The sequence below is a fragment of the Pleurodeles waltl genome, chromosome 4_1 (assembly GCF_031143425.1).
Source record: "Pleurodeles waltl isolate 20211129_DDA chromosome 4_1, aPleWal1.hap1.20221129, whole genome shotgun sequence".
NCBI classification, from domain to species: domain Eukaryota; kingdom Metazoa; phylum Chordata; class Amphibia; order Caudata; family Salamandridae; genus Pleurodeles; species Pleurodeles waltl.
In genome coordinates this window covers 8,902,998-8,930,190 of record NC_090442.1, presented here as the reverse complement: position 1 = coordinate 8,930,190, position 27,193 = coordinate 8,902,998, and the positions used below count along the sequence as shown (strand labels likewise).

The 27,193-nt window shown below is 47.5% G+C and overlaps 1 protein-coding gene across 1 annotated transcript; it reads left to right on the top strand.

Annotated features, from left to right (window-relative positions):
* Positions 1-10,417: 10,417 nt before the first annotated feature.
* LOC138288409 (uncharacterized) lies at positions 10,418-26,181 on the top strand. Its single transcript, XM_069229968.1, has 2 exons — positions 10,418-10,444; positions 25,217-26,181. Exon 2 carries the CDS (start codon positions 25,233-25,235, stop codon positions 26,016-26,018), a length of 786 nt encoding a protein of 261 aa, XP_069086069.1. The 5' UTR covers positions 10,418-10,444; positions 25,217-25,232; the 3' UTR covers positions 26,019-26,181.
* The last annotated feature ends 1,012 nt before the right edge of the window (positions 26,182-27,193 follow it).

Genomic DNA, 27,193 nt, shown 5'->3' with positions numbered 1-27,193 from the left:
ATTGATTGATTGAGTGTGGGATTTGAGAAATACACACAGAGGGCATCTTATAGATTCCCTCTGTATGTTAGCTCAACTACTAGTGCAAGGCTGACCGGTCTGTGCCAGCCCGCCACTTCCAGATGACCACATGGGGCGAGTGCCTTGTACACTCTGGTCAGAAACAAAGCCTGTCCTGGGTGGAGGTACTTCACACCTCCCTCTGCAGGAACTGTAACACCTGGCGGTGAACCTCAAGCCTGGTGTTGCAATGTCCCAGGCACTCCAGCTAGTGGAGATTTAGAAGACATCCATCTTTCAAGGGACTCCCACCTCCCTCCAGAAGCGTGAGTCCCAACTACTCTGCACCCGACGCAGCTGGCCTGTGTCCGGAGAAACAGACTATAGAGAGAGGTCCCCTAGGCAACTCAGACGACATGTCCACCCTGGGCTGACCTCCCTGGACCCCCACGACCACACCTGCACAGGGAATCCTGAGGACCACGCTGACCGTGACTGCCCGGGACGAAGATATCCAACACTTGTAGATGCACTACACCCGCAGCCTCCAGGCCAGTGAGAAACCGACCACCGGTGCAGCAACAACCAGCAGGCAGCCCTCAGCCTTGCCCGAGATGCCCTCTGGTGCCCTGCCTATAGCACCTAAGTGACCCCCATAGAGTTCTATTGAGACCCCGACACCCTGTTTGCACACGGCACCCAGTTGCCCCAGTGTTGCTGAGGGTATGTTTTTTGTGCCTACTTGGAGCCCCTCCAATACTCTCTAAACCCCCCTGGTCTGCCCTCGGCCAACGCAGGTACTTACCTACAAGCAGACTGGAACAAGAGTACCCCGTCTCCCTAGGCACCCACGTTATTTTGGCTCCTGTTTGACCTCTGCACCTGACCGGCTCAGTGTTGCTGGTACTGGATGCTAGGGGTTGCCTTGAACCCCCAATGGTGGGCTACCTATGCCCCGGAGATTGAACCAGTAAGTGTGTTACTTACCTCTGAAACTGTACTGTACTGTACTTACCTCCCCCAGGAACTGTTGAAAATTGTACTGTGTCCACTTTTAAAATAGCTTTTTGCCATTTTAATGAAAACTGTAAAATATTGAATCTATTCAAAGGCTCCCCTATTACCATGCAAAGTATCTTTAATTTAATGTACTTACCTGCTAAATGAATCTTGTGGTTATAAAAATAAATTTAAAAGAATATTTTTCTATATAAAAACCTGTTGGCCTTGAATTAAGTTACTGAGTGTGTGTTTTCACTTAGTGCTTGTGTGTGTACAACAAATGCTTAACACTACCCTCTGATAAGCCTAACTGCTCGGCCACACCACAAATAGAGCATTAGTATTATCTATTATTGCCTCTGTCAAGCCTCTTGGGGAACCCCCGGACTCTGTGCACAGTGTATCTCATTTTGATATAGTACAGACAGAGCCAGGTTCCTACGGTTGGTTTGCAGGGGGCACCTCTAAGGTTCCCTCTGGGTGCATTTATTATTACATTCATCACAGGATTCAGTTAGGGTTTATCATTACAAGATGTTTGATATCAAACATCCCTATCTTCATTGAAGCCATCATGTAGCTGGGGAACTCGTAATTACCTGTGTAAAGTACATGTACCTAAAATAGCTTCCCTGGTCACGTGCTATGTTGGAGAAGAGAATCAACAACGACATAATGGGGGCATATCTGCTCATGCAGTCAAGCTGTCACATTCAATATAATGCACCCTCCCTTAGGGCTATAAAGGATGCTGTAGGGGTGACTTACATATACTGCATGCAGTGTTAGGGGACATGGCACATAGGCTGTGTGCCATGTCATCTTCTCATTTTAATTCCTCACCAACCTGCAATGGCAGTGCAGTGTGCACTTGGTGAGAGGGTCCTCGAGGGTGGCACAATCTATGCTGCAGCCCTCAGGGGCCGTGCTTTAGGAACCCATGCCCAAGGTTCCAGAGGTACCATTTACTAGGGGTTTAGAGTGATAGTGAAAGGTTCTGCCAATTGCAAAAACAACTGTGCAGTTTTATGACAAAGAACACTGGCACCGTGGATCTTCTTAGCAGGAACATAGAGCACGTCAGTCTAGGTTGCATCTAAAAACCAGGCAAAACTTTGGGGGGGTGGGGAGGGATACAGCAAACAGAACACAGCTCCCTACAGCATGGTAGTCCCAGCCTCTACTCTACCAGGTGCATTCCCTTCTCCATCCCCGGACAGGGAATACAAGATGTTGGACCAGCTTGGGAACCAGATGTTTACTTCCATCAGCCTGGCATTGAGGTCGGTGCACACCTCATACTTATTGACCCGTTTTTAAGATACCTTACAGGATATGGTTGCACAGGGACTGCCACCAGTCACAGAGGCGGTCAGGGCCAACCTCCCACAAGCAGTAAAAGACTGGAGAGATGCAGCAAAGTTCAAGATTAGGTGTGGCCTGGATACGACTGACTCTCTGGGAAGAGCAGTTTCAATGCTGGACTTATAGTGCAATGCTGGCTTTCCGAGGGATGTTCAGGCAAACCTTATGAACATGCCCTTCGACTGGACTTGCTTGTTTGGTGAGAAGGCTGACTAAGCGCTGGAGCGCTTCAATGACTCTTGGGCTACGTTCAAGTCCTTGGGCCTCTCAGTAAACCCTCATGCATAGTCTGCCTTTCATCCCTCATGGAAGGGGCAAACCACCACACCAGCCCTATCCCAGCCACCATCCTGCGCAGGCTCTACAAGCTAAGGGTGGACGTTGGTGCTGTTTCTTCAGAACGAGGAGGTCTGGAAGACAGAAGCTGTCTGCCACCATGCCCCAGCAACCTCCAAGTCCTCCTAGTTTGATTCTGCATAACCATGCTTGTCCAGTTTGAGGTACAATTCAGCATCATCTGCTCCACTGGCAGAGTGTTACATGGGACGCTTGGGTTCTGCAGATCATTCAGAAGAGCTGTGCCCTGCCTTTTCAAGCCTTCCCTCAGCAATACAACAGGCTGGTGAAGGATCATTTGTCTATGCTCGGACATGAAGTTACAGGTCTTAGCCAAGGGATCTATAGAAAGGGCCCCATTTCAGAAGTAGGCAGTGGTTGTTATTCAAGCTACTTTACGATACCCAAAAACAACAAGGGACTCCGCCCTATTGTAGACCTACTAATCGTCAATCTCTTCTTCAAGAAGGAGAAGTTAAAGATGCTCACGTTGGCTCAGGTCTTGTCTGCCCTAGACCAAGAAGACAGGTTGGTAACACTGGACTTATGGGATGCATACTTTTTTTTACATTCCTATCCTGCCTGCCCACAGACGTTACCTGTGGTTTACGGTAGCTCCTCAGGTGTTCACCAAAGTGATGGCGGCAGTCGCAGCTCATCTGCGCATTGTCAGGGGTTTCAGTCTACCCCTACCTCGATGACTGCCTGTTGAAGGCATCCTTGCCCCAGACTGTCCTCTCCCATTTACAGACTACAGCAGGCCTCCATGCAGTCACTGGAGTTCACTATAAACATACCAAAGTCACACCGGACTCCCTCTCAAACACTCGTTCATCAGAGGTGTGCTGGACACAGTGCAGTTTCGGCCTAATTCTCCCGAGCAGCGCGTCCAGGATATTCAAGTTATTATACCGATGTTTTGGCCTCTATCTTGGGTTCGGTGAGACTGACTTTGAGGCTGCTGGGCCTCATGGCCTCTTGCATCCTGCTGATAAATCATGCAAGAAGGTATATGTGGTCTCTGCAGTGAAACCTGAAGTTCCAGTAGGTGCAGCATCAGGGGAATCTCTTGTATGTGGTCCGGATCTCAGAGGGAACTGCTTAAGACCTGCAGTGGTGGATTATGAACTATGATTGGCTCAAAGGCAGACTCTTCTCCCTTCCCCAACCAGACCTCACAGTAGTGATAGATGCGTCACTTCTGGGATGGGGCAGCCATCCCAGATAGGTGGAGATCAGCGGACTCTGGTGTCTGGCGGAATCCGGACTACACATCAATTTCCTGGAACTCCAGGCAATCCAGCTAGCATTTAAAGCAGATTTTCCCTCTGTAAAGGGGAAGTTAGTGCAGGTGTTCATGGACAACACCACCGCCATGAGGCACTGCAACAAACAAGGTGGGGTGGGGTCATGGAACATTTGTCAAAAGGCCCTGCGTCTCTGAACATGGCTGGAACAGTAGGGCATAACCCTGGTGGTTCAACAATTGGCAGGTTCCCTGAATGCCATGGCAGACAACTCAGCCATTGATGCCTAGCGGATGAGTGAAATCTCCATTCGGACGTGGCGCAAGAACTCTTTCTGCAATGGGGACAGCCATGGTTAGAGTTGTTCAACTTCAAACAGAACGCGCAATATCAACAGTATTGCGCATTGGAGTTCGCAAGACCGCAATCATTCAGCTATGCTTTTCGATGCAAGCGGAGATCAGGCCTTCTGTATGTCTTTGTGCCCATTTCACTTCAGACCAGTTGTTTCAAGAAGATCAAGGACGACCAGACACAAGTAATCCATGTGGCTCCAGACTGCACAGAGTCTGGTATCCCGAGCTTCTGAAAATGAGCATCCATCCTCTGATCAAGCTGCCCCTACGGGAGGATCTTCTGTCTCAGCAGCAGGGGAGGGTTCTCCACCCAAACCAGTCAACTCTGCACCTTTATGTGTGGAGGTGGAGTGAGGACAGTTGACAATCTTCCTCCCAAAGTCTGTGATGTTGTTTTAGCAGCCAGGCGTTCTTCAATAAAAGTGGTATATGCCTGCTGGTGGCAAAGCTTTGTAAAATATTGTACAGAGAAGTTACTAGATCCTCTTTCTATTGCTATTTCAGATGTTCTTTTTTATTCTGTCCCTTGCCCAGCAGGGCTCGGGTCTGGGCACTCTTGATCGATCAATCAATCAATCAATCAAGTTCTTAAGCGCACTACTCACCCGGTAGGGTCTCAAGGTGCTGCGGGAGAAGGGGTGGGGGTAGTGGCCGGTTACTGCTCAAAAAGCCATGTTTTTAGGTGCTTTCTGAAAGTTAGTAGGTCTTGGGTCGGTTGGTGGAGAGGGAGTTCCAGGTCTTGGCGGCAAGGTGGAGAAGGATCTGCTGCCGGAGGTGGTGCATTGGATGCAGGGGACTGTGGCGAGGGTGAGGTCGTGGAGGGCCTTGTGGATGAGGACATTGAAAATTATCCTTTTGTTGATGGGAAACCAGTGCTTGGGTGACTGTTTTTCTTGTTTCTAGGGGTATCCATTTGAAAGTCTTGCGTAGCATGTGAAGGGTGTTGAAGCAGGAAGACGATATGGCGTTGATTCACTGTGTCATGGAGAGGGATGAGTCCAGTATGATGCTAAGGTTGCTATGTGGGTGGTGGGTGCCGGGCCACCAGGAGGGCTATCAATCTGCTTTATCTACTTTTCTGTGGCTGTCTGACAACCAAAGAGGGTTTAAGTCCCCTATTGTAAATAGGTTTTTAAAATGGCTTGTACAAGTTTTCCCCCTACGCCCTTCATTATGTCTCATCTTGGTTCTTAGATTTCTGATGTGTGCCCCGTTTGAGCCACTCAAAAACCAAGCAAGATCCAATAAGCCAGTGAAGGTCACTTCACTGGCTGGCCGATATGTCCACAACCGGAAGTTGCAGCCGGTCCCCACAATACACTAACGACTATCCGGACATGACCTTCATGTGTGCCAAGATTAGTGGCACTGTGCCCTCCAGTGGCCGAGTTATGCCAATACCCTCGGTACTGGTTAACGGACGTCAGACAACCACAAACCCAGCTCCCCAAGAGCTGAAAAAGGCTCAGGAGGAAGCCCCCTTCAAGGGACTTTAATAACACCGTGGACCTACCACCAGAGTGCTCACAGTGTCCTGTGAGCAGCCATCAAAGAGACTCACACCTCCAGCTCCAAAAGGACTCAGTTGCGCACAGCCCCTGGATCTCCAACTCACCCTGCATCCGGCCACTCAACGCCCTGCAACAAGGAACCAGACTGGTAACTTAATTGTACGACTTTGAATGGTGACTGTACATTGATTCCAATGATGCGTAATTACGCGCAGAAAGACTAACTTTATTAAAACTTTTAAAAGTAATATCTAAAAATGTATTTGAAAGATCTTGGTCTTAAAAATTTAATAAAACTGAAGTATTTTTTATAAACTTTGGTCTCGAGTTATTCATTGAGTGCATGTGCTTCATGATTGGATTGGCGAGCACAAGTGCTTAGCACATCTCCTGGATTAGCCCAACTGCTCGACCAGCTACCTTAAAAATTGTAGCATTAGGTGGTCTAATTTTTGCTCCTGGAAACCAAATTGTGATCGCATGGACCCACTGCCTAGTTTTGCACAATGCATAGAAGGCCAGCCTCCTACAGATGCCTAAAAGACCACTGCACACGCAGCCCCAAGAGAACCCGAGCTGTGGCACAGCTACATTCAGCAGGCGGCCCTCCTCCCTGTCCAGCTTGTGGTTTGCTCCAGGCGACCCCCTAGTCCTCACATGCAGCATCTGTGTGACGCCCGGGGTCCCCTCATAGAGATCCATTGGAAACCCAATGTCTTGTTTGCATCCTGCACCCAACTGCCATAGTGCCACTGAGGGTGTGTGTTTGATGCCTCCTTGTGGCCCCACCAGTGCCCCTCTAGCCCCCCCCCCAAGGTCTGCCCACCAAAGAACAGGTACTTATCTGCTGGCAGATGTGATTCAGAGTGCCCCCTGTCTCCTTACGAGCCCACTCCAAAATTGCTCAACTTTGAACTCTGCACCCGACCGGCCCAGTGTTGCCGGTGGTGGGTGCTTGGGGTTCACTTGAACCCCCCGCTGGGGACTTCCTAAGCCCCCAAGACTTAAACTGTAAGTCAAGTACTTACCTCTAAAACTGTGCTTTAGTTCCTTCCTCCAGGAAGTGTCCTGAAAATTGCAGTGTCAACTTTTAAAATAGCTTTAATGGCATTTATTCAAAAACTGTATGCTATATGAATTCCATTCAAAGTATTATTATTGATATATGTGTGAAATTCTTAACTATTGATGTACTTAAATGCAAAAAGAATCTTGTGGTTCTAGAAATAAAATTAACAAAATATATTTTTCTAAATAAAAACCTATTGGTCTGTGGTTCAGTCATTAAGTGTGTGCTTCTTCTATTGTCTCTTTGTGTAGAACAAATGCATTTGTATTATCTGCTTTAGCCTCTGGGGAACACATGGACTCTGTGCATACTATATGTCATTTTGATATAGTATATACAGAGCCAGCTTCCTACAAAGGGGGACTGACTGAGGTGGCGAGGTAGCGTGTTCCAAGTCTGTGCGGCGATGTAGGAAAAGGATCTCCCTCTGGTTGCGTGGTTACCGATTCTAGGGGTGGCGGCAAGGGCAAGATTAGCAGAGCGGAGTTGTTGGTCTCTGAATGGGTCTGACAGACTCAGTTGGTGCACGTGTCGCTGAGTCTGAGTGGCTGTGAGTGTGTGCATGAGTACCTTAGTGAGTCTGAGTGCTTGCGTGATTCTCCGAGTAGGTCTTGTGAGTTCATGAGTGCCTCTGTGGATGTATTACTGGGTGCAGAGTGTATATGAGTATTGCAGGAAGCAGACTATATAATGAACCAAATCGAGGTACACTGTGCAAAAAGTCAAAGCAATCATCAGAGGAACAAATTACATCCCAAATGCTCTCTTTTTATGTAGTGTGGTCAAGCAGGGGTGCCCTCCGACATCGGTACTTGCAGCAGGCCCTCTGGGCTAGTAGGGCCTGCCTTAGGAGTGACTTATAGGGTCCTAGTGCAGTGATAGTCAGTGAAAGGGTGCATGCACCTTTACACGCTGTAGGAGGCTGGACTGGCTTGTAGTGAGTACCTAGGGGTACTTGCACCTCGCGCCAGGCCCAGTTATCCCTTATTAGTGTATAGGGTGTCTAGCAGCTTAGGCTGATAGATAATGGTAGCTTAGCAGAGCAGCTTAGGCTGAACTAGGAGATGTGTGAAGCTACTACAGTACCACCTAGTGTCATATGCACAATATCATAAGAAAACACAATACACAGTTATACTAAAAATAAAGGTACTTTATTTTTATGACAATATGCCAAAGTATCTTAGAGTGTACCCTCAGTGAGAGGATAGGAAATATACACAAGATATATATACACAATAGCAAAAATATGCAGTATAGTCTTAGAAAACAGTGCAAACAATGTATAGTTACAATAGGATGCAATGGGGACACATAGGGATAGGGGCAACACAAACCATATACTCCAAAAGTGGAATGCGAACCACGAATGGACCCCAAACCTATGTGACCTTGTAGAGGGTCGCTGGGACTATTAGAAAATAGTGAGAGTTAGAAAAATAACCCTCCCCAAGACCCTGAAAAGTGAGTGCAAAGTGCACTAAAGTTCCCCTAAGGATAAAGAAGTCGTGTTAGAGGAATAATGCAGGAAAGACACAAACCAACAATGCAACAACGATGGATTTCCAATCTAGGGTACCTGTGGAACAAGGGGACCAAGTCCAAAAGTCACAAGCAAGTCGGAGATGGGCATATGCCCAGGAAATGCCAGCTGTGGATGCAAAGAAGCTTCTACTGGACAGAAGAAGCTGAGGTTTCTGCAGGAACAAAAAGGTCTAGAGACTTTCCCTTTGGTGGACGGATCCCTCTCACCGTGGAAAGTCGTGCAGAAATGTTTTCCCGCAGAAAGAACGCCAACAAGCCTTGCTAGCTGCAAATCGTGCGGTTAACGTTTTTGGACGCTGCTGTGGCCCAGGAGGGACCAGGAGGTCGCAAATTGGACCAGGAGGTAGAGGGGACGTCGAGCAAGAAAAGGAGCCCTCTTAGCAGCAGGTAGCCCCCGGAGAAGTGCCAGAAACAGGCACTATGAAGATGCGTGAAATGGTGCTCACCCGAAGTTACACAAAGCAGTCCCACGTCGCCGGAGACCAACTTAGAAAGTCGTGCAATGCAGGTTAGAGTGCCGTGGACCCAGGCTTGGTTGTGCACAAAGGATTTCCGCCGGAAGTGCACAGGGGCCGGAGTAGCTGCAAAAGTCACGGTTCCCAGCAATGCAGTCTAGCGAGGTGAGGCAAGGACTTACCTCCACCAAACTTGGACTGAAGAGTCACTGGACTGTGGGGGTCACTTGGACAGAGTTGCTGGATTCGAGGGACCTCGCTCGTCGTGCTGAGAGGAGACCCAAGGGACCGGTAATGCAGCTTTTTGGTGCCTGCGGTTGCAGGGGGAAGATTCCGTCGACCCACAGGAGATTTCTTCGGAGCTTCTAGTGCAGAGAGGAGGCAGACTACCCCCACAGCATGCACCACCAGGAAAACAGTCGAGAAGGCGGCAGGATCAGCGTTACAGTGTCGCAGTAGTCGTCTTTGCTACTTTGTTGCAGTTTTGCAGGCTTCCAGCGCGGTCAGCAGTCGATTCCTTGGCAGAAGGTGAAGAGAGAGATGCAGAGGAACTCTGATGAGCTCTTGCATTCGTTATCTAAGGAATTCCCCAAAGCAGAGACCCTAAATAGCCAGAAAAGAGGGTTTGGCTACTTAGGAGAGAGGATAGGCTAGCAACACCTGCAGGAGCCTATCAGAAGGAGTCTCTGACGTCACCTGCTGGCACTGGCCACTCAGAGTAGTCCAGTGTGCCAGCAGCACCTCTGTTTCCAAGATGGCAGAGGTCTGGAGCACACTGGAGGAGCTCTGGACACCTCCCAGGGGAGGTGCAGGTCAGGGGAGTGGTCACTCCCCTTTCCTTTGTCCAGTTTTGCGCCAGAGCAGGGCTAAGGGGTCCCCTGAACCGGTGTAGACTGGCTTATGCAGAATTGGGCACATCTGTGCCCAAGAAAGCATTTCAAGAGGCTGGGGGAGGCTACTCCTCCCCTGCCTTCACACCATTTTCCAAAGGGAGAGGGTGTAACACCCTCTCTCAGAGGAAGTTCTTTGTTCTGCCATCCTGGGCCAGGCCTGGCTGGACCCCAGGAGGGCAGATGCCTGTCTGAGGGGTTGGCAGCAGCAGCAGCTGCAGTGAAACCCCAGGAAAGGTAGTTTGGCAGTACCAGGGTCTGTGCTACAGACCACTGGGACCATGGGATTGTGCCAACTATGCCAGGATGGTATAGAGGGGGCAATTCCATGATCATAGACATGTTACATGCCCATATTCGGAGGATGCCGCAGAAGAGAGCCTTCTGGAGTGAAAGGGGGCTTCTTATGGTGGCGAAGGTGTCCAGGACCCAGCCACTGCGACATCCTCCCGTCCGCACCCGCCGCTCCGTCGTCCACATGCCCGCCCCAGGAGGCAGCACCTCTGCCGACTGCCACGGTTACCCAGGGGAGACACTACTCTCCCGCACATGCGCAGACTGCCCCAGTTACCGAGGGGAGACACTACTCTCCCGCACATGCGCAGACTGCCCTAGTCGCCGGAGGATGAAAAGAAGCCTTTGTTTGGGCCTCGTGGGAAACTGAAAAGGTAACAAGGAGCCCGGAATTCTGCTATTTCACCCGCGTTTCATGTCAGAGACACAAACACCAGACATCAGCCCCTGACAGACAGGACTGAAGGGGGCTCTCGGGGTGATGCAGCCGGGGCCCCCCAAAAGAGGCAGAAAACTCATTAAAAGAGACAGAAGCAAACCCTACACAAAACAAACAATCTGCACTGCCTCTCACTCACTCCCTTCCTGCACTGTCACTCACTCCCTGCACTCCCTCTCACTCACTGTTTGTACTGCCTCTCACTCCCTCCCTTCCTGCACTGTCACTCTTTTTTCCTTTGCGTCTCACTCACTCTCTTCCTGCACTGTCACTCCCTCCCTCTCACTCACTGTTTGCACTGCCTCTCACTCACTTCCTTCCTGCACTGTCACTCACTCCCTGCACTGCCTCTCACTCATTGTTTGCACTCCCTCTCACTCACTTCCTGCACTGCCTCACTCATTGTTTGCACTGCCTCTCACTTACTCCCTTCCTGCACTGTCACTCACTCCCCGCCTCTTCAACCTCTTCCTGCAGTGCCACTGAAACCTCTTCCTTAGAGGAAGAACTCCTATTCTGTCCCCCATGATCTCCATGGATGCTTGTAGTGCTTTGTTTATCCCACTATGTTACTCCTTTATGTACACAGTTTGATGTGCTCCTAAACTGGTCTTCCTGTGTCTTTACCTTAGGCCTCCCTAGAGGCAACTTGCTGTTCTTGTGAACTTTAGGGATAAGGTAAAACAGACAGTTTTGGTTAATATGTCTTCAGGAATCTGAATTCATCATAGCTCATGTGTCCTTGATCTCTTCATCCCACTAAATCATTAGTGAAATCTTGTTTTTCATTCAGATAATATGCCTTCTCATCTTGTTTATAGCACTCAGTATTTGAAAGTTGACTATATTATTACTGCATATATAGCTCAATCGGCCATAGCACTGCATTGCTGCCTTTGTCATGCACCTATGACACAATCTTTATTATCTCTCAATTTAGTGCTGGTCTGTTTATGATTATCCACGGCACTGTTGAGATGTGGCCAATCTCTTCCTGGTTGTTTATATTTGCAAACTGCAAAGTTCTCTAATCACTGTTTCTGAAAACACATCTATGCTATCGGGTGAAATAATGAGTACAAAGAGTGGTCCAGTGTTCTGCTTCACTAATGACCGAGCTGAAAGAAATCGCTGGAATGCACTTCTCAGTTCAAAGAAGACATTTATTATTTCACCACGAGGTTCCTAAAAGGAGATTAGCATGTTGAAAGTGCACGTTTAAAAATAGTCACAGCAATGAAAGGAAAATATACCAAAATGATTCTCCACTGCAGTATACATAGCAAATATATGTAATGCAAAGCAAATAATGAATTAAAAATGCATCACCGTAGGGCCTGCCAGATTCTTCATCTTTCTCATGCCAGCAAGACAATGACCCCGTTCGACTGCAAAAGAGAAAGAGATCTCTACCCTCACGGGAAAGATATCAGGTATCCGACATCTAGAATCCTGATTAAGGCTACTCACCCTCTCACTATCGCACTGAGGGGCATATTTATACTCTGTTTGCGCCGGATTTGCGTCGTTTTTTTTACGCAAATCCAACGCAAAACTAACTCCATATTTATACTTTGGCGTTAGAGGCGTCGAGCGTCAAAGTTCATGGAGTTAGCATCATTTTTTAGCGTGGACACCTTCCTTGCGTTAATGATATGCAAGGGAGGCGTTCCCTACTAAAAAAATGACTCCGAGGCATGTGCGTCGTATTTATACTCTCGGGCAAAAATGACGCCCGGGAGTGGGCGGGTAAAAAAAAATGACGTCTACCCTCGTTAGCGTCATTTTTTAACGCCTGCTCAGGGCAGGCTTTAAGGGACCTGTGGGCTCGGAAGGAGCCGAGAGGTGCCCTCCCATGCCCCCAGGGACACCCCCTGCCACCCTTGCCCACCCCAGGAGGACACCCAAGGATGGAGGGACCCATCCCAGGAAACTTGAGGTAAGTTCAGGTAGGTATTTTTTTTTGTTTTTTTGGGTGGCATAGGGGGGCTTGATTTGTGCCCCCCTACATGCCACTATGCCCAATGACCATGCCCAGGGGACATAAGTCCCCTGGGCATGGCCATTGGGCAAGGGGGCATGACTCCTGTCTTTGCTAAGACAGGAGTCATTTCAATGGGGGTTGGGAGTGAAAAAAAATGACGGAAAATCGGGTTGAGGCGAAAAATTTGCCTCAGCCTGACTTGCCCCATTTTTTGACGCCCAAACTCCATTTTCCCCTACGCCGGCGCTGCCTGGTGTAAGTCATTTTTTTTTACGCACACCACTCCGCAGCGCCGGCTAACGCCGGCTAACGTCATTGAATAAATACGGCTCCCGCATGGCGCTTCAGAATGGCGTTAGCCGGCGTTAAATGTTTTGACGCACAACTGCGTTGGCGCAGTTGTGCGTCGAAAAGTAGAAATATGGGCCTGAGTCTTTTTGTATCTTAAAAAACAAAAGGAGCTTTCTGGAAAACCCCCTCATTTCGCAATTGAAACATGCTGGCTAGTTTAGGTCAGAGTTGAAAGAAACAGGTTGGAACTGGCCAGTTTCCCAAGGTGTCTCTCCCAAGCCTAAGCCGTTCCCTGCTGTACCAAAAACATCAGTCTAATACATCCTTATCATGCTGACTGACTTAACTCCTCCATAATATGTACTAGCCCTTCAGTGAAAAAGAGCACAAAAACAAGACAGAGTGCAAAGTTTACAAACTGAATACAAAATGTAGTCTGAAACTGGTGAACACTGGACAGCTAATCCGGGTGCAAAGTGGTGCAACACTAAGTCAGTGGTCAAAACACACATTTCACTACATCCAGGTCTAAATGTGGTACCCCCTTCTTCACTAATTTATATAGTCTCACTCTGACTATATTTTTTTCAGTAATACTTCCAGTGCTGCTTGCACTTTTATTCTCCAGTTACAATAATTCTTTTGTTAAGTCTAAATCTGATTTCAGCAAATTCTATATCCAGTATTGGTGGAGTCTCAGTATTTTACACAAATTACTAACATTGTTTTTATACATTTCCATTAGCTTGAGTTCCTAATATATTTATACAGATCTATTTTAGTCTGAATATAAGAAAATTCTGACTTTTCACAAAATGATAGTCCTAGAGTTAGTACCTTTATTTCTGTGCATTCATCTTCAAATATAAATGATGGAACTCTGGTTCTACTTCTGTGGATGCAGGGTGTGTGCCAGTGAGAATGATGCTGAGCGAAGTTGTCTGTTGCGTTGGTGGCTGAGCGAAGTTGTATGGTGGGATGGTGAAAGTAGAGCTGTTGATTAAGGTATACAGGTGCCATGTTGTGTAGTGACTCCATGCATCTGTGAGAAGTTTGACCTTGCATCACTTCTGGATGGGGAGCCAGTGGAGCTGTCTGAGGTGGTGTGGTGTGGGTTCGGTGCAGGAGGTCGAGTATGAGTCTGGTGGTGGCATTTTGGATGGTTTCAAGTCTGTGTAGAAGATGGGATGGGACACTAGCGTAGAGTGTGTTGCCATAGTCCAATCTGCTTGTGATTAGTGCAAACATGATGGTACGTCTGGTGCCCAGTGGGAGCCACTTGAAGTTTGTACATAACATGAAGGGGATGTGGAAACATGAGGAGGTGACGGTGTTGATCTGGGACTTCATGGTGAAGTTGGTGTCGAAGATGAGGCCTAGGTTCCTAGCTTAGTCAGTTGGGGTGTGTGGGGTCCAAGTTCAGGGGGAGTCACCAGGTGGAGTCCTAAGGTGAGCTTTTATTCCTGAGGATGAGCACTTCAGTTTTGTTGCTGTTAAACTTGAGGCAGTTTTGTTTCATCCAATTGGTCACGTTGATCATGCATTATTTGAAGATTGTTTTGGTGCTGATGGTGTCATCTGAAAGGGAAATAATGAGCTGGGTGTCATCAGCATAGGAGATTATATTGATTCTATGGGATCTAATGATGTTAGCCAGAGGAGTCTCGTACCTGTTGAAAAGTGCCGGGCTGAGTGATGACCCCTGTATGACTCTGCAGATGAGGTCTTTGGGTTCTGATGTGAACAGTGTGAGCTTGACTTATTGAGTCCTTATGGAGATGAAGGAGGCTATCCATTTCAGAGTTGGACTGTGCATTCCTGTTGTGTGTAGTCTGGTGATGAGTGTGTGGTGGTAGACTGTTTCAAGGATGACAGAGAGTTCAAAGAGGATGAAGGCGGCTAGGGTTGGTGAATTCCTTGGCAATGGTAAAAAGTTCCTTCTAGTTATTTGAGCTGGATTCGATTCTCAGGGTCAGAGTCTTTTCTTGGTCTATATCAATTGATGTTTTTAGGGCCTAAGAGTGGCCATGTAAGTGTTTCTATTTATGGTACCTTGGGTAGTTCTTCTTTTCCTTTCAAGTCAGCATTGTACCAGCTAGCCCGTTAGTTGGATCTTTTGGATTTGGGTTTTTCAGGGGCACTTTGGGTACTGGCGCATGCAGTGATCCAGTGGATGAAGTTGTTTGTGTTGGTGGTGGAGTCTGGGTAGTTTAGTTGGACGTTGGTGAGCCATTTCATTACTGTAACTTTATTTCAGCTGCACTGTAGGGGTGGTTGATTGCCCTGCTATGTGGTAGTGGATGATGGAGTGATCCGTCCATGTGAGTGGAGTGATGTGGCTGACTTTAACCTTGTCGCTGGAGGAGAAGTAGGGGTCAAGGGTGTGTCTGGCGATGTGGCAAGGGCTTACACAAGCTGGGTCAGATTGATGTTCTATAGGCTTTCAAGCAGTTCTGTGGAGCTGGAGTACATTAGGGCCATTGCGATGAAACTTATTTTTTTTTAACCTTTTTTATTCGTTTTTAACGAGAAGAGCTGGCAAAAACCCTAAAACATGCAAGTTAGTAGGTTTGCAGACTCAAAGACCATTCCAAAAGGGCATTGCTTAACACTATTTCTAGCCCCAGTTTGTAGATCTGCAGAAAGGTGTTCAAAAAAAGGGAATTCCTGGAATTCAAACTCTACTATAGTAGGAACCCTGGCATAACCCTAAAGGAAAATATCATTATATTATGAGATTGCTGCCAAAATGTGTCACTGGACTACATGGCACTAAAGGGAAAAGTGGCTCTGTCTACAGGATAAGTAGATTTATGAAGGAACCTGTCCCATGGACAAGTAATTATTTCATTAAATTCCACACCCCTATAACATCTATTCTATCAATAAACACACTGACCCAAGGAATAGCTGAGACACAGCTGGGTATCAACACAGCCTTTCAATACTTTTATAAAATACTGTACACCACTTCGATGCCTCCTGACCCAGCAGATATTGCCTCTTTCTTTCACCAGGTGGCATTGCCTGGGGTGCCTGCAGATGATCGAGAGGCCCTTGGTGCCCCTATCTCAGCCACCCACAGAGCTCACCTTGTATAGACCATTGTCACTGCTAAAAACTAAATATAAAATCCTAAGTAAATTCCTAGTGCGTAGGCTTCTGCCATTGTTCCTGAGGTTATTGTAAACTGATCGATGTGGCGTCATTCACTGACGTAACACCTTCCTAAATATCTATCGTTTATTTCAAATAATGAATGTCGCTCGCGAGCAGTACCTATTTGCTGGCTGGCTGTCCCTGGATATCCGTCAGGCCTTTGATACCCTGGGACGGGACTTCAAGATAGTTGAGCTGGCCATATATGCAGTACACCAGCTTACCTACAGTGGGTGCAACTGTTATACACCGCACCCAAGGTCAGGGCTTGGACAGGGCCTTATATCTCTGACTCGCGGGTATCTCCCTTATCCTGACTAGAATAAGGGTCCCTACAGGGTGAAAACCGACTGCCAACTAGAGACCCCATTTCTAACATTGGCTGTCAGGGGTGAGGATAGGACTTGCACTTGGCTTACAGTGATTGGTGTACACTACCACCATCTCGCAGACCACTATGTGCCGCATACAGATTTTTTGGTTTTCAAATTTATTTCTTTGACCCATTTTTGATGTTTAGTTCAAGTGAACCCCAACTACATTATGTCTCAATCAAGAGCATCTTCAGTTCCATCCCAGGATTTTATTTTTGAGGAGGATAGGTTGGAAACCTATACTGTAGAAGAGCTGAAAGCAGTTTGTAAAAACCTCAAAGTTCAGGTCAGAGTCCTCACCAAAAAGTAGGAGCCACAAAAGGCGCTGAGGGCATGGGCAGCCACCAGAGCTGCCAGTGGGCAACCTGAGGATCCAAATGGAGATTTTTCTGACACAAATTCTATGGAAGATGTACTGAGGGTGCAGGAGCTGCCGGGGGGAGGTACCCCCATGCCAAGCAGCAGTGGTGGATCAAAAGGCCTGACTCCAGAGGAGTTGGAGGACAGGAGAGAAGCCAGGAGGCACCAGAGTGAGTTGGAGAGATTACAAATGGAGGCTCAGAGGGAGCAGCGAACCATGGAGGAAAGAAAGATGCTTTTGGATCATGAGCTCGGAGTGAAAGAGCTGGGTGTGAAGAGCAGGTCTAGCCAGGATGGTGGCAGCAATTCATCAGTGCAGTCATACAGAATTGTGCACATTCCTAAAAATGTAGTGAGAGAGTACAAGAAGGGAGATGACATTCAGAGGTGGTTTCAGGGATATGAGACATCCATCCACATGAATGGGGTCCCTGAGAAGAATTGAGGGGCAGGATTGTGGAACCACTTCACAGAGGAGGGGAGGGACACTTTGCTAGCTTTTGGTAAGGGGGTAAAACCTCACCTATGCTGACATGAAGAAGGCCCTTCTCACTCGGTATGGTCTCACTCCTGACAAGTACAGGGATCAGTTTAGGCAGAGTAAGAAAACTGAATCCCAGACCTGGTTAGAATGCGTATATTAGTTTTGCAGAGCACTGGATGGTTGGATGAAGGGCAGTAATGTGACAGATTTTCAGGGGCTGTACAACAAAATTGCGTGGGAGCATTTGTCTAGTCTGTGTTTTGCAGAGCTGCGCCAGCACTTGACTGATATTAAGCTGACTGACCCCAGGAAGCTTGCTATGGAGGCGGACTGCTGGGTGAGTACCAGAGTCCACAAAAAGGTATATGGGGGAGATTCTGACAAAAGTGGGCAGGGTTCCCAGCAGCAGAGTGGGGGAAACAAGGTAAACAAAAGGAGTTTCCCAAATGGCCCCAATCTACTAACCCGGGTAGTAAATCTCACCCCCCAGGAGATAAGAAACCATGGGCCTCTTTAGGAAAGCCTGCAGAGGCAGTGCTTTGCTTATGACCAGGAGGGTCACATGACGGGAGATCCCAAATGTCCTAAGTGGACACCACCACCCAGCGGTGGGCAGACCAGGGGGTTGACCAGTGTACCACTAGGAGAGGAGGTGGTCCCAGGTGGGTGTGGGGATCCCACAGAGATGACCCTTGTCTCACTAAGGGACGGCGAGATGGTCCAGACAAACCTAATGCCTGATAAAACTAAGAAATACAGGCAACCATCAATGGGCAGAGAGTAGAAGCTCTCAGAGACACTGGAGCCAGTGTGACCACGGTCCAGTGTCACCTGGTGTCTGAAGAGCACATGGTTCCTGGTGTATTCCACCAAGTTGTTGCAATGGACAAGTTGGGGCGCCAATGTAAGGTGGCGCAGATTCCCTTTGAGTGGGGCAGGGTCTCAGGTTCCTTGAGGGTGGCTGTGAGTCCTACCATGCCAGTTGACTGTCTGCTAGGCAACGGCCTGGAGGCTTCCATCTGGAAGGAAGTGGAGCTCAGGTCGCACTTGGGGATGTTGGGGTTGCCAGAGTGGGCACGCCTGACCACTCGGTCCATGGCAGCCAGTCAGGGTGATCAGACAGACCTGGAGCCTGAAACAGTGCCACAGATGACCACCAAGAGAAAGGGCAAGGGGCGTGGGAAACCCACCCCAGAAGGTCCCACGGTCTGGGAGGAGGCTGACCTTGAGGGGGAAGCCTCAGCAACTACACAGCAGCAAGTTGCCGAACTGGGAGACCTAGCAGAGCTGACCCATTGGCAGCAAGAGCGGGGTCCCACTAGAGAGGAGTTCTGCGCAGAGCAGAAGGTGTGCCCTACTCTCATGGGTCTTAGGCAGCAGACCAATGACCAGGACCCTGGTGCTGAGCCCAAGGATCACCTGATATACAGGGAGAATGACCTTCTGTATAGCAATCCTAAGATTGCTGAACATGGACAGCCTGTGTGCTGGTGGTACCCCAGCGCTTCAGAGCCTTCCTACCGGGTTTGGCTCATGAAATGCCTTTGGCAATAATTTGGGGCAAGGCAACACCTTTGCCAGGCTTGTTACCCACTTTCATTGGCCCCCAAATGAGAAAACATTGAGACGCGTTCTGTGGATCCTGCCAGACTTGCCAACCGAGTGGCAAAAGTGGAGGGAAATGTAAGCCCCCCCCAACCATTTCCTGTTGTGAGCACCCCTATTGCTTTGACATAGTGGGGTCTCTGGACCCCAAGACAGCCCTAGGTAACAGGTTCATCCTGGTCTTGGTGGACCATGGTACCCAGTACCCGGAACCTATCCCTCTGAGAACACTGACAGTGCCCGTTGTGGCCAAGGCACTGCTGGGAATCTTTACCAGAGTGAGTTTCCCCAAGGAGGTGGTATCTGACCGGGGTACCAACTTTATGTCCATGAACATAAAGACCATGTCGAAGGAATGTGGAGTGAACTACAAATTCACCACTCCTTAACACCCCCAAAGCAACAGGTTGGTTGAAAGATTCAAACGTACCCTGAAAGGCATGATTGGGGGTCTGTCAGACTCCATGAGGCGTAAGTGGGATGTCCTCTTACCATACCTTCTCTGTGCCTACCAGGATGTACCACAAAATCGGGTTGGCTTTAGCCCCTTTGAACTGTTGTATGGGCACCCGGTCAAAGGACCTCTGAGTCTGGTGAAAGAGGGCTGGGAGCAAGCTCCTAGGATGCCACCAGAGGATGTATTTAGTTACATGCTGGACTTCCGAAACCAGATCGCCCGCTTTAGGAAGCTCACACAAGAGATCCGTGAGGCAAGCCGGAGGACATGAAACACTGGAACGTCCAGAATACCACTCTGGTTGAGTTTCAGCCTGGCCAAAAAGTGTGGGTCATGGCCCCCGTAGAGACTTGTGCTCTGCAGGACAGGTGGTCAGGGCCATTTGAGGTGAAGGAGTGCAAGAGTGACATCACCTACTTGGTGGACTTGCAGAATCCTAGGAACCCTTTGAGGATTCTACATGTGATCCACCTCAAACCTCAGTTTGAGAAGTCCAAGTTAACCATGCTTCTGGCTACAGATGATGGGGCAAAAGAGGATAGTGAACCTCTCCCCGACCTCCTGTCTGCCAAGGAGCAGGATGGGTCAGTAGAAGGCGTAGTCCTCTCCCCTTCTCAGACTCTAGAACAGCAGAGTGAGTGTTGCCAGTTACTGAAACACTTTACCACTCTATTCACACTCACTCCAGGTGTCATCCTTCTATGCTTGTATGAAGTGGACACTGGGGACAGCCTGCCTGTGAAAAACAAAGTTTAAAGGTTGGCTGATAGAGTGAAGGCCAGCATCAAGGAAGAGGTTTCCAAGATGATGACTTTAGGGGTGATTGAGCACCCTAGCAGCCCTTGGTCCAGCCCAGTGGTCTTGGTACCAAAGCCTGCTGCACCTGGTGCCACACCAGAACTTCGGTTCTATGTGGACTACCGGGTGCTCAATGCCGTCACCAAAACAGATGCCCACCCCTTCCCCAGAGCTGATGAGCTCATACGTTGGTTGGGGGCAGCCAAGTTCCTCAGCGCGTTTGAATTAACGTCTGGGTACTGGCAGATTGCCTTAACAGAGGGGGACAAGGAGAGGTGAGCATTCTCAACAACAGAGGGGCACTTCCAGTTCAGACCGACCACAGGTCACAGGCCCCTCAGATGGTTGATGCAGATGAGGGGTAAGAACCCAAAACTGCTGAGGTGGTCCATTTCCCTATAGAGGATGGACTTTACGGTGGAACACCGCCCTGGCACAGAACACGCCAACACTGATAGTGTGTCCATGTTCTTCTGCCTTAGTGACGAGGACTCCCCAGGGGTTGAGTAGTTCCCCCTACTCTCAGCTGGAAGGACATGTGTTTGACCTGGCAGCTTTTTGGCGGTCTCCCCTGTCTTTTTGCCTTCTGACCTCCTGGTTTTATGGTGTACTGGACTCTGTTTTTGTGGGTTTATTGTCTCTGCGCACTGTACCACTGCTAATCAGTGGTAAAGTGCAAGTGCTCCCCATATAAGTTGTACTGTGGATTTGGTACTAATAAGTCCCTAGTGAAGTGCACTAGAGGTGCCCAGGGCCTGTAAATCAAATGCTACCAGTGGGCCTGCAGCACTGGTTGTGCCACCCACTTTGGTTGCCCTGTAAACATGGCTCAGACCTGCCAATGCAGTGTCTGTGTTTGCAGTTTTCAGCTGCTAATTCGACTTGGCAAGTGTACACCGGTGGCAACCTAGTGGTGTCAGTGGTCCGACCGTGGCGGCTCTGCCACGGTTGTAATGTGACTGCCGGACTGGCACGAGCGTGGAGGTCTGACCACCACTGCGGGCCTGGCAATCCTAGGTAGTTCTGCTGACGCCTGGGATGGTTGTGAGGGCAAGGTCAGGAGAGCAGAGATGTTTGGTCGGGGTATGACCGCTAGGGACATAATGAGGGCCATTGTGTCTAATAAAAAACTGAAGGGGCCTAAAAATTAGTTAACCTTGTTGAGCTTTAACTATCACAGTTAACCTATTTTTCCAGTTTGTAGGAAGAATTAATTGGTGTACTCCTTGGAGAGAACCATAGGCCTGATTTTTGATTCCTGAGACTCTGAATGTACTGTATGATCTTCATAGTCTCATTAAACTTTGATACAATCATCACTTATTAGATTAAATTACCAAAACCCTTTTAAAACATGTTAACATTCTAAAGAAACCACAATCAAAGCATCAATGTAAAAACAAAGTAGAACGTAAGAAGGAAAGTATATAATCTGCCCATCTTGGAAGTCGTTAGACTCCGTCTGGAATGAATGTAAATGGCTGGAACTCTTCATCATTATACAGCAAAGAAACAAGAAAAGGCTTTAGGAGACAGTAAATACTAGAGATTGAAATATTTAAACTATAAAAACCTTTCATGTAAAACCACATACTTGGGTAAACTGATTGGCAAAGGTTTTCAATTCGCATTGTTTAGATGTTAATTTCCCTTCACATGTACATGCAGAGGATGTAGAAACTCTTGCACATGCGCACATAGATACTGCTGAAGTCAGAACGGCTCCTGCCCTTAGTAGCCTTCCGGTAGATCGGTTTCAAGCTTGCCCCAAGGTTTTAGACAAAAGTTTAATTATGTTCCTCAAAAATACTTTCTCTTCAGAACTTATCCTAGATTCTTGGCGTGACCCTTTGATAGATCGATATTTAAAAAGGAAGATCAAAAAGAAATGAAAAACTGTGGCCTCGTAGCCCATCTTGGTAGTGATGCTCAAATATTTACTAAAATTGTATGAACCTAAAGAATGGTTAAAGCCACTTGGATTTCTCCCCTTTTTGCAATGACGTACCCCGCCACTGACAATATATTGACTTTTGCAGTGCTGCAAAGTAAATACACAAAACTCATTAAGGATGACAAACTTTATACATGCTTTAAAGACTATTTGGGTGTAATCAATAAGGTGCTTGAGTTAAGCTTTGACAGAAACTACACAGCTGAGATATTTCTCGTTCATTGTTAATACTTCTTACAGATCACAATATTGACACCTGGCAACGGGTAGAGTAGGGCTTAACGATCAGCTCACCAAACATATTTACTCTCTTTGTGGTGCAAAGCAGCAATTTATTCTTGTTTCCTGTTTCGGCCTCTATTCTTCTGATTTGTCCAACACTCTCAAAAAAGTTGCACATTCTCTCCATAGGTGAAGGGACAAAGACATAAGAAGGTTAATGTTCTGTTTGATAGGTCTTGTGAGTAAGATCAACTGGAAGAGTGTAACAAACTGAATGATTTGACAGATAATTTAACAAAAACTAATACTTTTGTGTTTGGTTCTTGATTTTCTTTTACATTCAAGTGTTTTCTGAAAACTTCATCTTTCATACATACCAGCTCTGATACTTACCCAGCAGTGCCTCAAGCAGGGTTGATCCCTCCAGCCTGACCTCGAGTAGGGTGGATGCCTCCAGCCTGACCTTGAGTAGGGTGGATGCTCCAGCCTGAACTTGACTAGGGTGGATTTCTTCAGCCTGACCTCAAGTAGGGTGGATCCTCCAGCCTGAACTTGAGGAGCGTGGATCCTTCCCAGCTCTTGACATGTGCTAGTTATTTTGTTGTAGTGACCAGTGTATTAAGCTGGTAGTTGGACTATTGCTGAGAGAGCTCCTAGAGCTGGGGTGGGAGGTTGGTGAGAGGTAAACGGGACTGTTACAGTGAGTTCTGCACACAAATAGTGTAGAGCATTAATTCAGTGTGAGAATCTGAGTGTACTATATAATAGGGCTAGGTAGCCGTATTGTGAAGTACACTCCCAGGGAGCTTTGGGAAAGAACAGTTTTGTTTACTTCACCTCTAGCTCAACCCTCAGCAGATGTAGCAGGGAGCAGTAAGGCACAGTAAACAAACTAAGTGTAAAGCATTTAACCACACATTATATAGCGAAATAAGAAAATCACACACCAATAGAAACAGCAACAATTTATAACAATAGAGTGTATTTTTATTAATTTTTGGAGTCTTTGATCATTAAAAACATCCAGAATGTTCTGGAGTTTGAGATTTTAGAATGTTTAAATACTTTTAAGTTCAACCACAAACAAGCATTGGCAAACATAAAGTATGAAAACTTTTGGGAGGCCTGGAAAACTTAGAGTGTTCTGGCCCGGATTGGGTGACCAAATCTGACAGGGACGAGCACCAGAGGGCCAGAAAGGATACTTTGCACAGTTGGCTGCCCTCCAGGGCAATTTTTAAAGCAAGTTTCCAACTTTGAACACGACCGCCATAGGAAACAACAGAGTATTCCTGATGCTAGATACAGGCAAAGATGCTTTTGCAGTAGTTGCACAGGTGCTGCTGTACTACTGGGGCAATACACCGCAGTTGGAGGAAAAACCTTTGGCAGGGGCTTGTCCCCTTGTAATCCAACGAATCTGGTCACTGATAGCTCTCCCGGGTCTAGCAGTCTTTGTTCTATCTCTGATTCCTTTGTTGGTGCGTCCGGGGACAGGTAGTAGGGAAACTTCCACAGAGGCTACCAATTTGTCTATTTGGGCCCTTTCAATTCTTGTGTCTCTGATGTCAGTTTAAGGACCAGCCACCTGATCCTTGGAGTCACTGGAGATGGTGAAGTTTGGAAATCAAGTTTTCCCGAGGTCAAGAGCCACAGGCAGGATCCCAGCTCACTAGCTCAAAAGTGCAGCAGATGCAGTCCTTTCAGCGGTGCAGCTTCTCTTTGCACAATCGAAAGCCAGCAGGATAAGCCTTCTCCTGTCCTTTCTTCTTTTCCAGTGGTGAACTAAGGGTAAGGATGCCAGGGTTGTCCATTTTATCTCAGAAACATGCCTTTAGAGGACCACGCGATCACTGGCCAATGGGCTATTGGGTCCCCTCCTCTCTGTTGATGCAGTTCCTGTGATGTGTGGCATCATGCTATCCCAGAAGTGCCCCTTCTTTCCCCTTCCAAAATGGCATGACCCTTCCTTGGTTTTGAGGAGTAGGGTACCCACCCTCTGGGTGTGGATACCGGTGGGCTACATGCCCATATCAAATCTGGTTCTAACCATGTTCTCCCCCTCTTGGCCCTGTCTCCTAAATGTCTGCAGAAACAAAAAACCTCGCGCCGTGGCTAATGCCTTTGTTCCCAGGTAAGGGAGTCATTCACACATCTCCCCAGGTGGCCAGAAACCCTGTCTGTATAAATGGCCGTTTTGAGGCCACTATGCTAGCTGCAGTGCAAGGTAGCAACTTTCTAAAAGTTGCATAAAATTAATAGTGACATTAAATCTGATCTGACCATCAGATCGGATTTAATTTCACCATTAATTTGATGCCTTACTTGACCTGGTTAGGTGGCCCCCTTCAGGAATTAGATGTGTTTAAGGGTAAACCATTTAACCCTGTGTTAGCCAATGGGGCTTTTAATTTTCCCCAGCAAAATTACAATTTGGAAGTGTTGCTGGAAAGATATATAAAAACATATGCTTCATTCACAAATATATTGCTCCCTACTATTTGACTTTGTAGCCCTGCTTTAAAAGAGTCTGACACTGCCCTTTCAAGTATTCAGTGGCTCCCCGAAGTGTCTTTTACGATTTGTGCACGCAGTCTGGCAGAAACAGTGCTGCGGTCCTGTGTGGACACTGCCTTTTATGACCTGGGTACCATATATTAGGGACTTATAAGTAAGGCAGTGCTTGCCAATTGGGGGGTAGCCTAAGAAACATACTTTTGTATAGAGTTAATCACTGACACTGAGGTATGGTTAGCAGGCCTCAGTGAACTCTTAAAGTAAAAAAACAAGCAGCATCAGTTCCAAAAAGTGGTGGTGAACATGCAAAAGGATGCATTTCCTTACATTTAGATTTTAGTAATCTGAAAAGGGCGGCATATAGCATTAAAAATAATGAATCATATGTTTACTTAAAGCTGAAACTGAGGACACAGGGGCTTGGCAAGACAGGATGGAGTATTGTGACTTAATTATCATGTGATGATGTGTTTTTTTCTGTTCTCTCTTCTTCCTTTCACAGGCACTTGAATATCAGAATGGGGAGAAGACCAGCTCCAGGAAAAAAAAGAAAAGTACAGTGTTCACCTGAACCCGTCAGAGCCACACTTCCATCTTCTCCTGTCCATAATGTGTCAGCTTCAAGATCCCAAAATAATGCTGAGAGGAACCATCAGCTGGAGCCGCTATCTGGGAACCTACCCAATGTGATCCTTTTATCTATGCTAGAGAAGTTGGATGCCAAATTGGATAACTTGCAGAATACCCTAGAGGATGTACCGTCTAGGGTCGCTGGGCTTATGGAGAAAATCTGGATAGCACGGGGTCAATATCACTTTGACAATGGTAGTGTGTCTTTGGAGGTGGTCAGTCCGGTGACGGTTGGAGAATATTCTTTCAGTAGGTCCCCTCCGGTCCCTCTTTCAGTCAGGGCAAGGGAGCAGAATCAATACCTTCAACCTACACCCCCATACGGGTGTGAACCACAGCAGAGCCAGCTCCTCAAACCCATGTCTCCGGATGGCCGTGAACCACAGCAGAACTGTACTGTCTCCAGATGGCCTCCTGATATTCCAGTCATCCCAGGTGAGCCAAGCCTTGGTCTTCTGCCAGTGACTGATGATGAACAGGAACCACAGCAGGACCAGTGCATACAACTTTTGATCCCAGATGAACACAAACCAGAGGAACACTTGAAGAAGGAACCATTGTATGCAGACAGTTGGAACCCACAACAGAACTTCTTTATGCAGCCATCAATTCACGAAGAACATGGGCCACAGCAAAACAACTGCAGACAGCCAGTGCTCCCAGATGAGAAGTAACCAGATGAACAAGAGCTGTTGTGGTTTGATTGCGAGGGTCCACAGCAAAACCACTGCATACATCCAGCATTTCAAGAGGACCAGAGTCTAGAGCACAACGCATGCCTGCAGCAGGTGTTCTCTGCACATGAACAACATCAGAGCTGCAAGACAGAGCCAATGCAGTCTGAAAACCCGATCAGGAACATGATCTACAACAACTGTGTACGGATGCGCATGGCCTATCAGTACGCTCATCATTCTTGGCACAGAATGCTGCTGATAGGGGTGGAGCTATCACCACAGATCCATCAGAGAGAGGAAATATGGAATCAAATGTATTGCTGTTCAAAGCCATTCCAGGTATTTGTTTTGTAACAAGTGGGTACTAAACTAAGTAGTTCTGAAGGAATTTAACATAAAATTCTCCCAAGTGGATGTTTCCAGATTTTTAGTAACACCTGAAGCGGACTGAATCTGAGTTGTGTGGAGTGGTATCTTTGGGGGGCCGTGATTTGGGTGAACCCTCACAATTTATGAATACACCTGAAGTGGTTCTGTACCTGGTATCTCCTCTATTTCCACAATGGATACTGTCGCGTGGGCTCTCATTATTCTAAATGAGACTACTGGATTTCTAGGTAGCAGGCTCGATAACGGTGTGGGGGACTGAGTCTGACCCACGTGTAAGGAACTCTGTCACCCTAAATCCGGTTGTTGCTCCGGCTAACTAGCAGTGCCTCATTTCTCCCGCGGGGAAGAAATGATTGGGCAGCCGAGAGCATGACATCTTTGGAACTTCTCAGGGAAGTCGTGGTCACTCAGATCCAAACCAACTCTCTCATTCACAATATGGTCTCATATACAAATGACAAAGACAGTATAAGTTTTATATAATGTTTTAATAAAACGACTGTATTTTAGATATTAAGGCGTGAGCCGCAATAACCAGAACAATACAAAATAGTAGGATGGATATAGTAACCAGGAGAGTAAAACATAGAAATAAAGCTATCATAATTCCTAACCGTTTCTACTCTCCCTCTGCTTGTTCTATTTAGAGCACAGCATGTTAAGCTTTCAGCTTGCCTATTAGAATCACTGTGGGGATATCAGCCCTCATACCTGAGCAAAGACCTGTGATCTTGGTTCAGCATCTGCAACGAGGCAGTCAGCGTCAAGTTGTGGTTCCCTGG

What these genes read in the sequence shown, in the direction of transcription:
- LOC138288409 (XM_069229968.1), top strand. Translation starts at nt 25,233, where the DNA reads ATGGGGAGAAGACCAGCTCCAGGAAAAAAAAGAAAAGTACAGTGTTCA.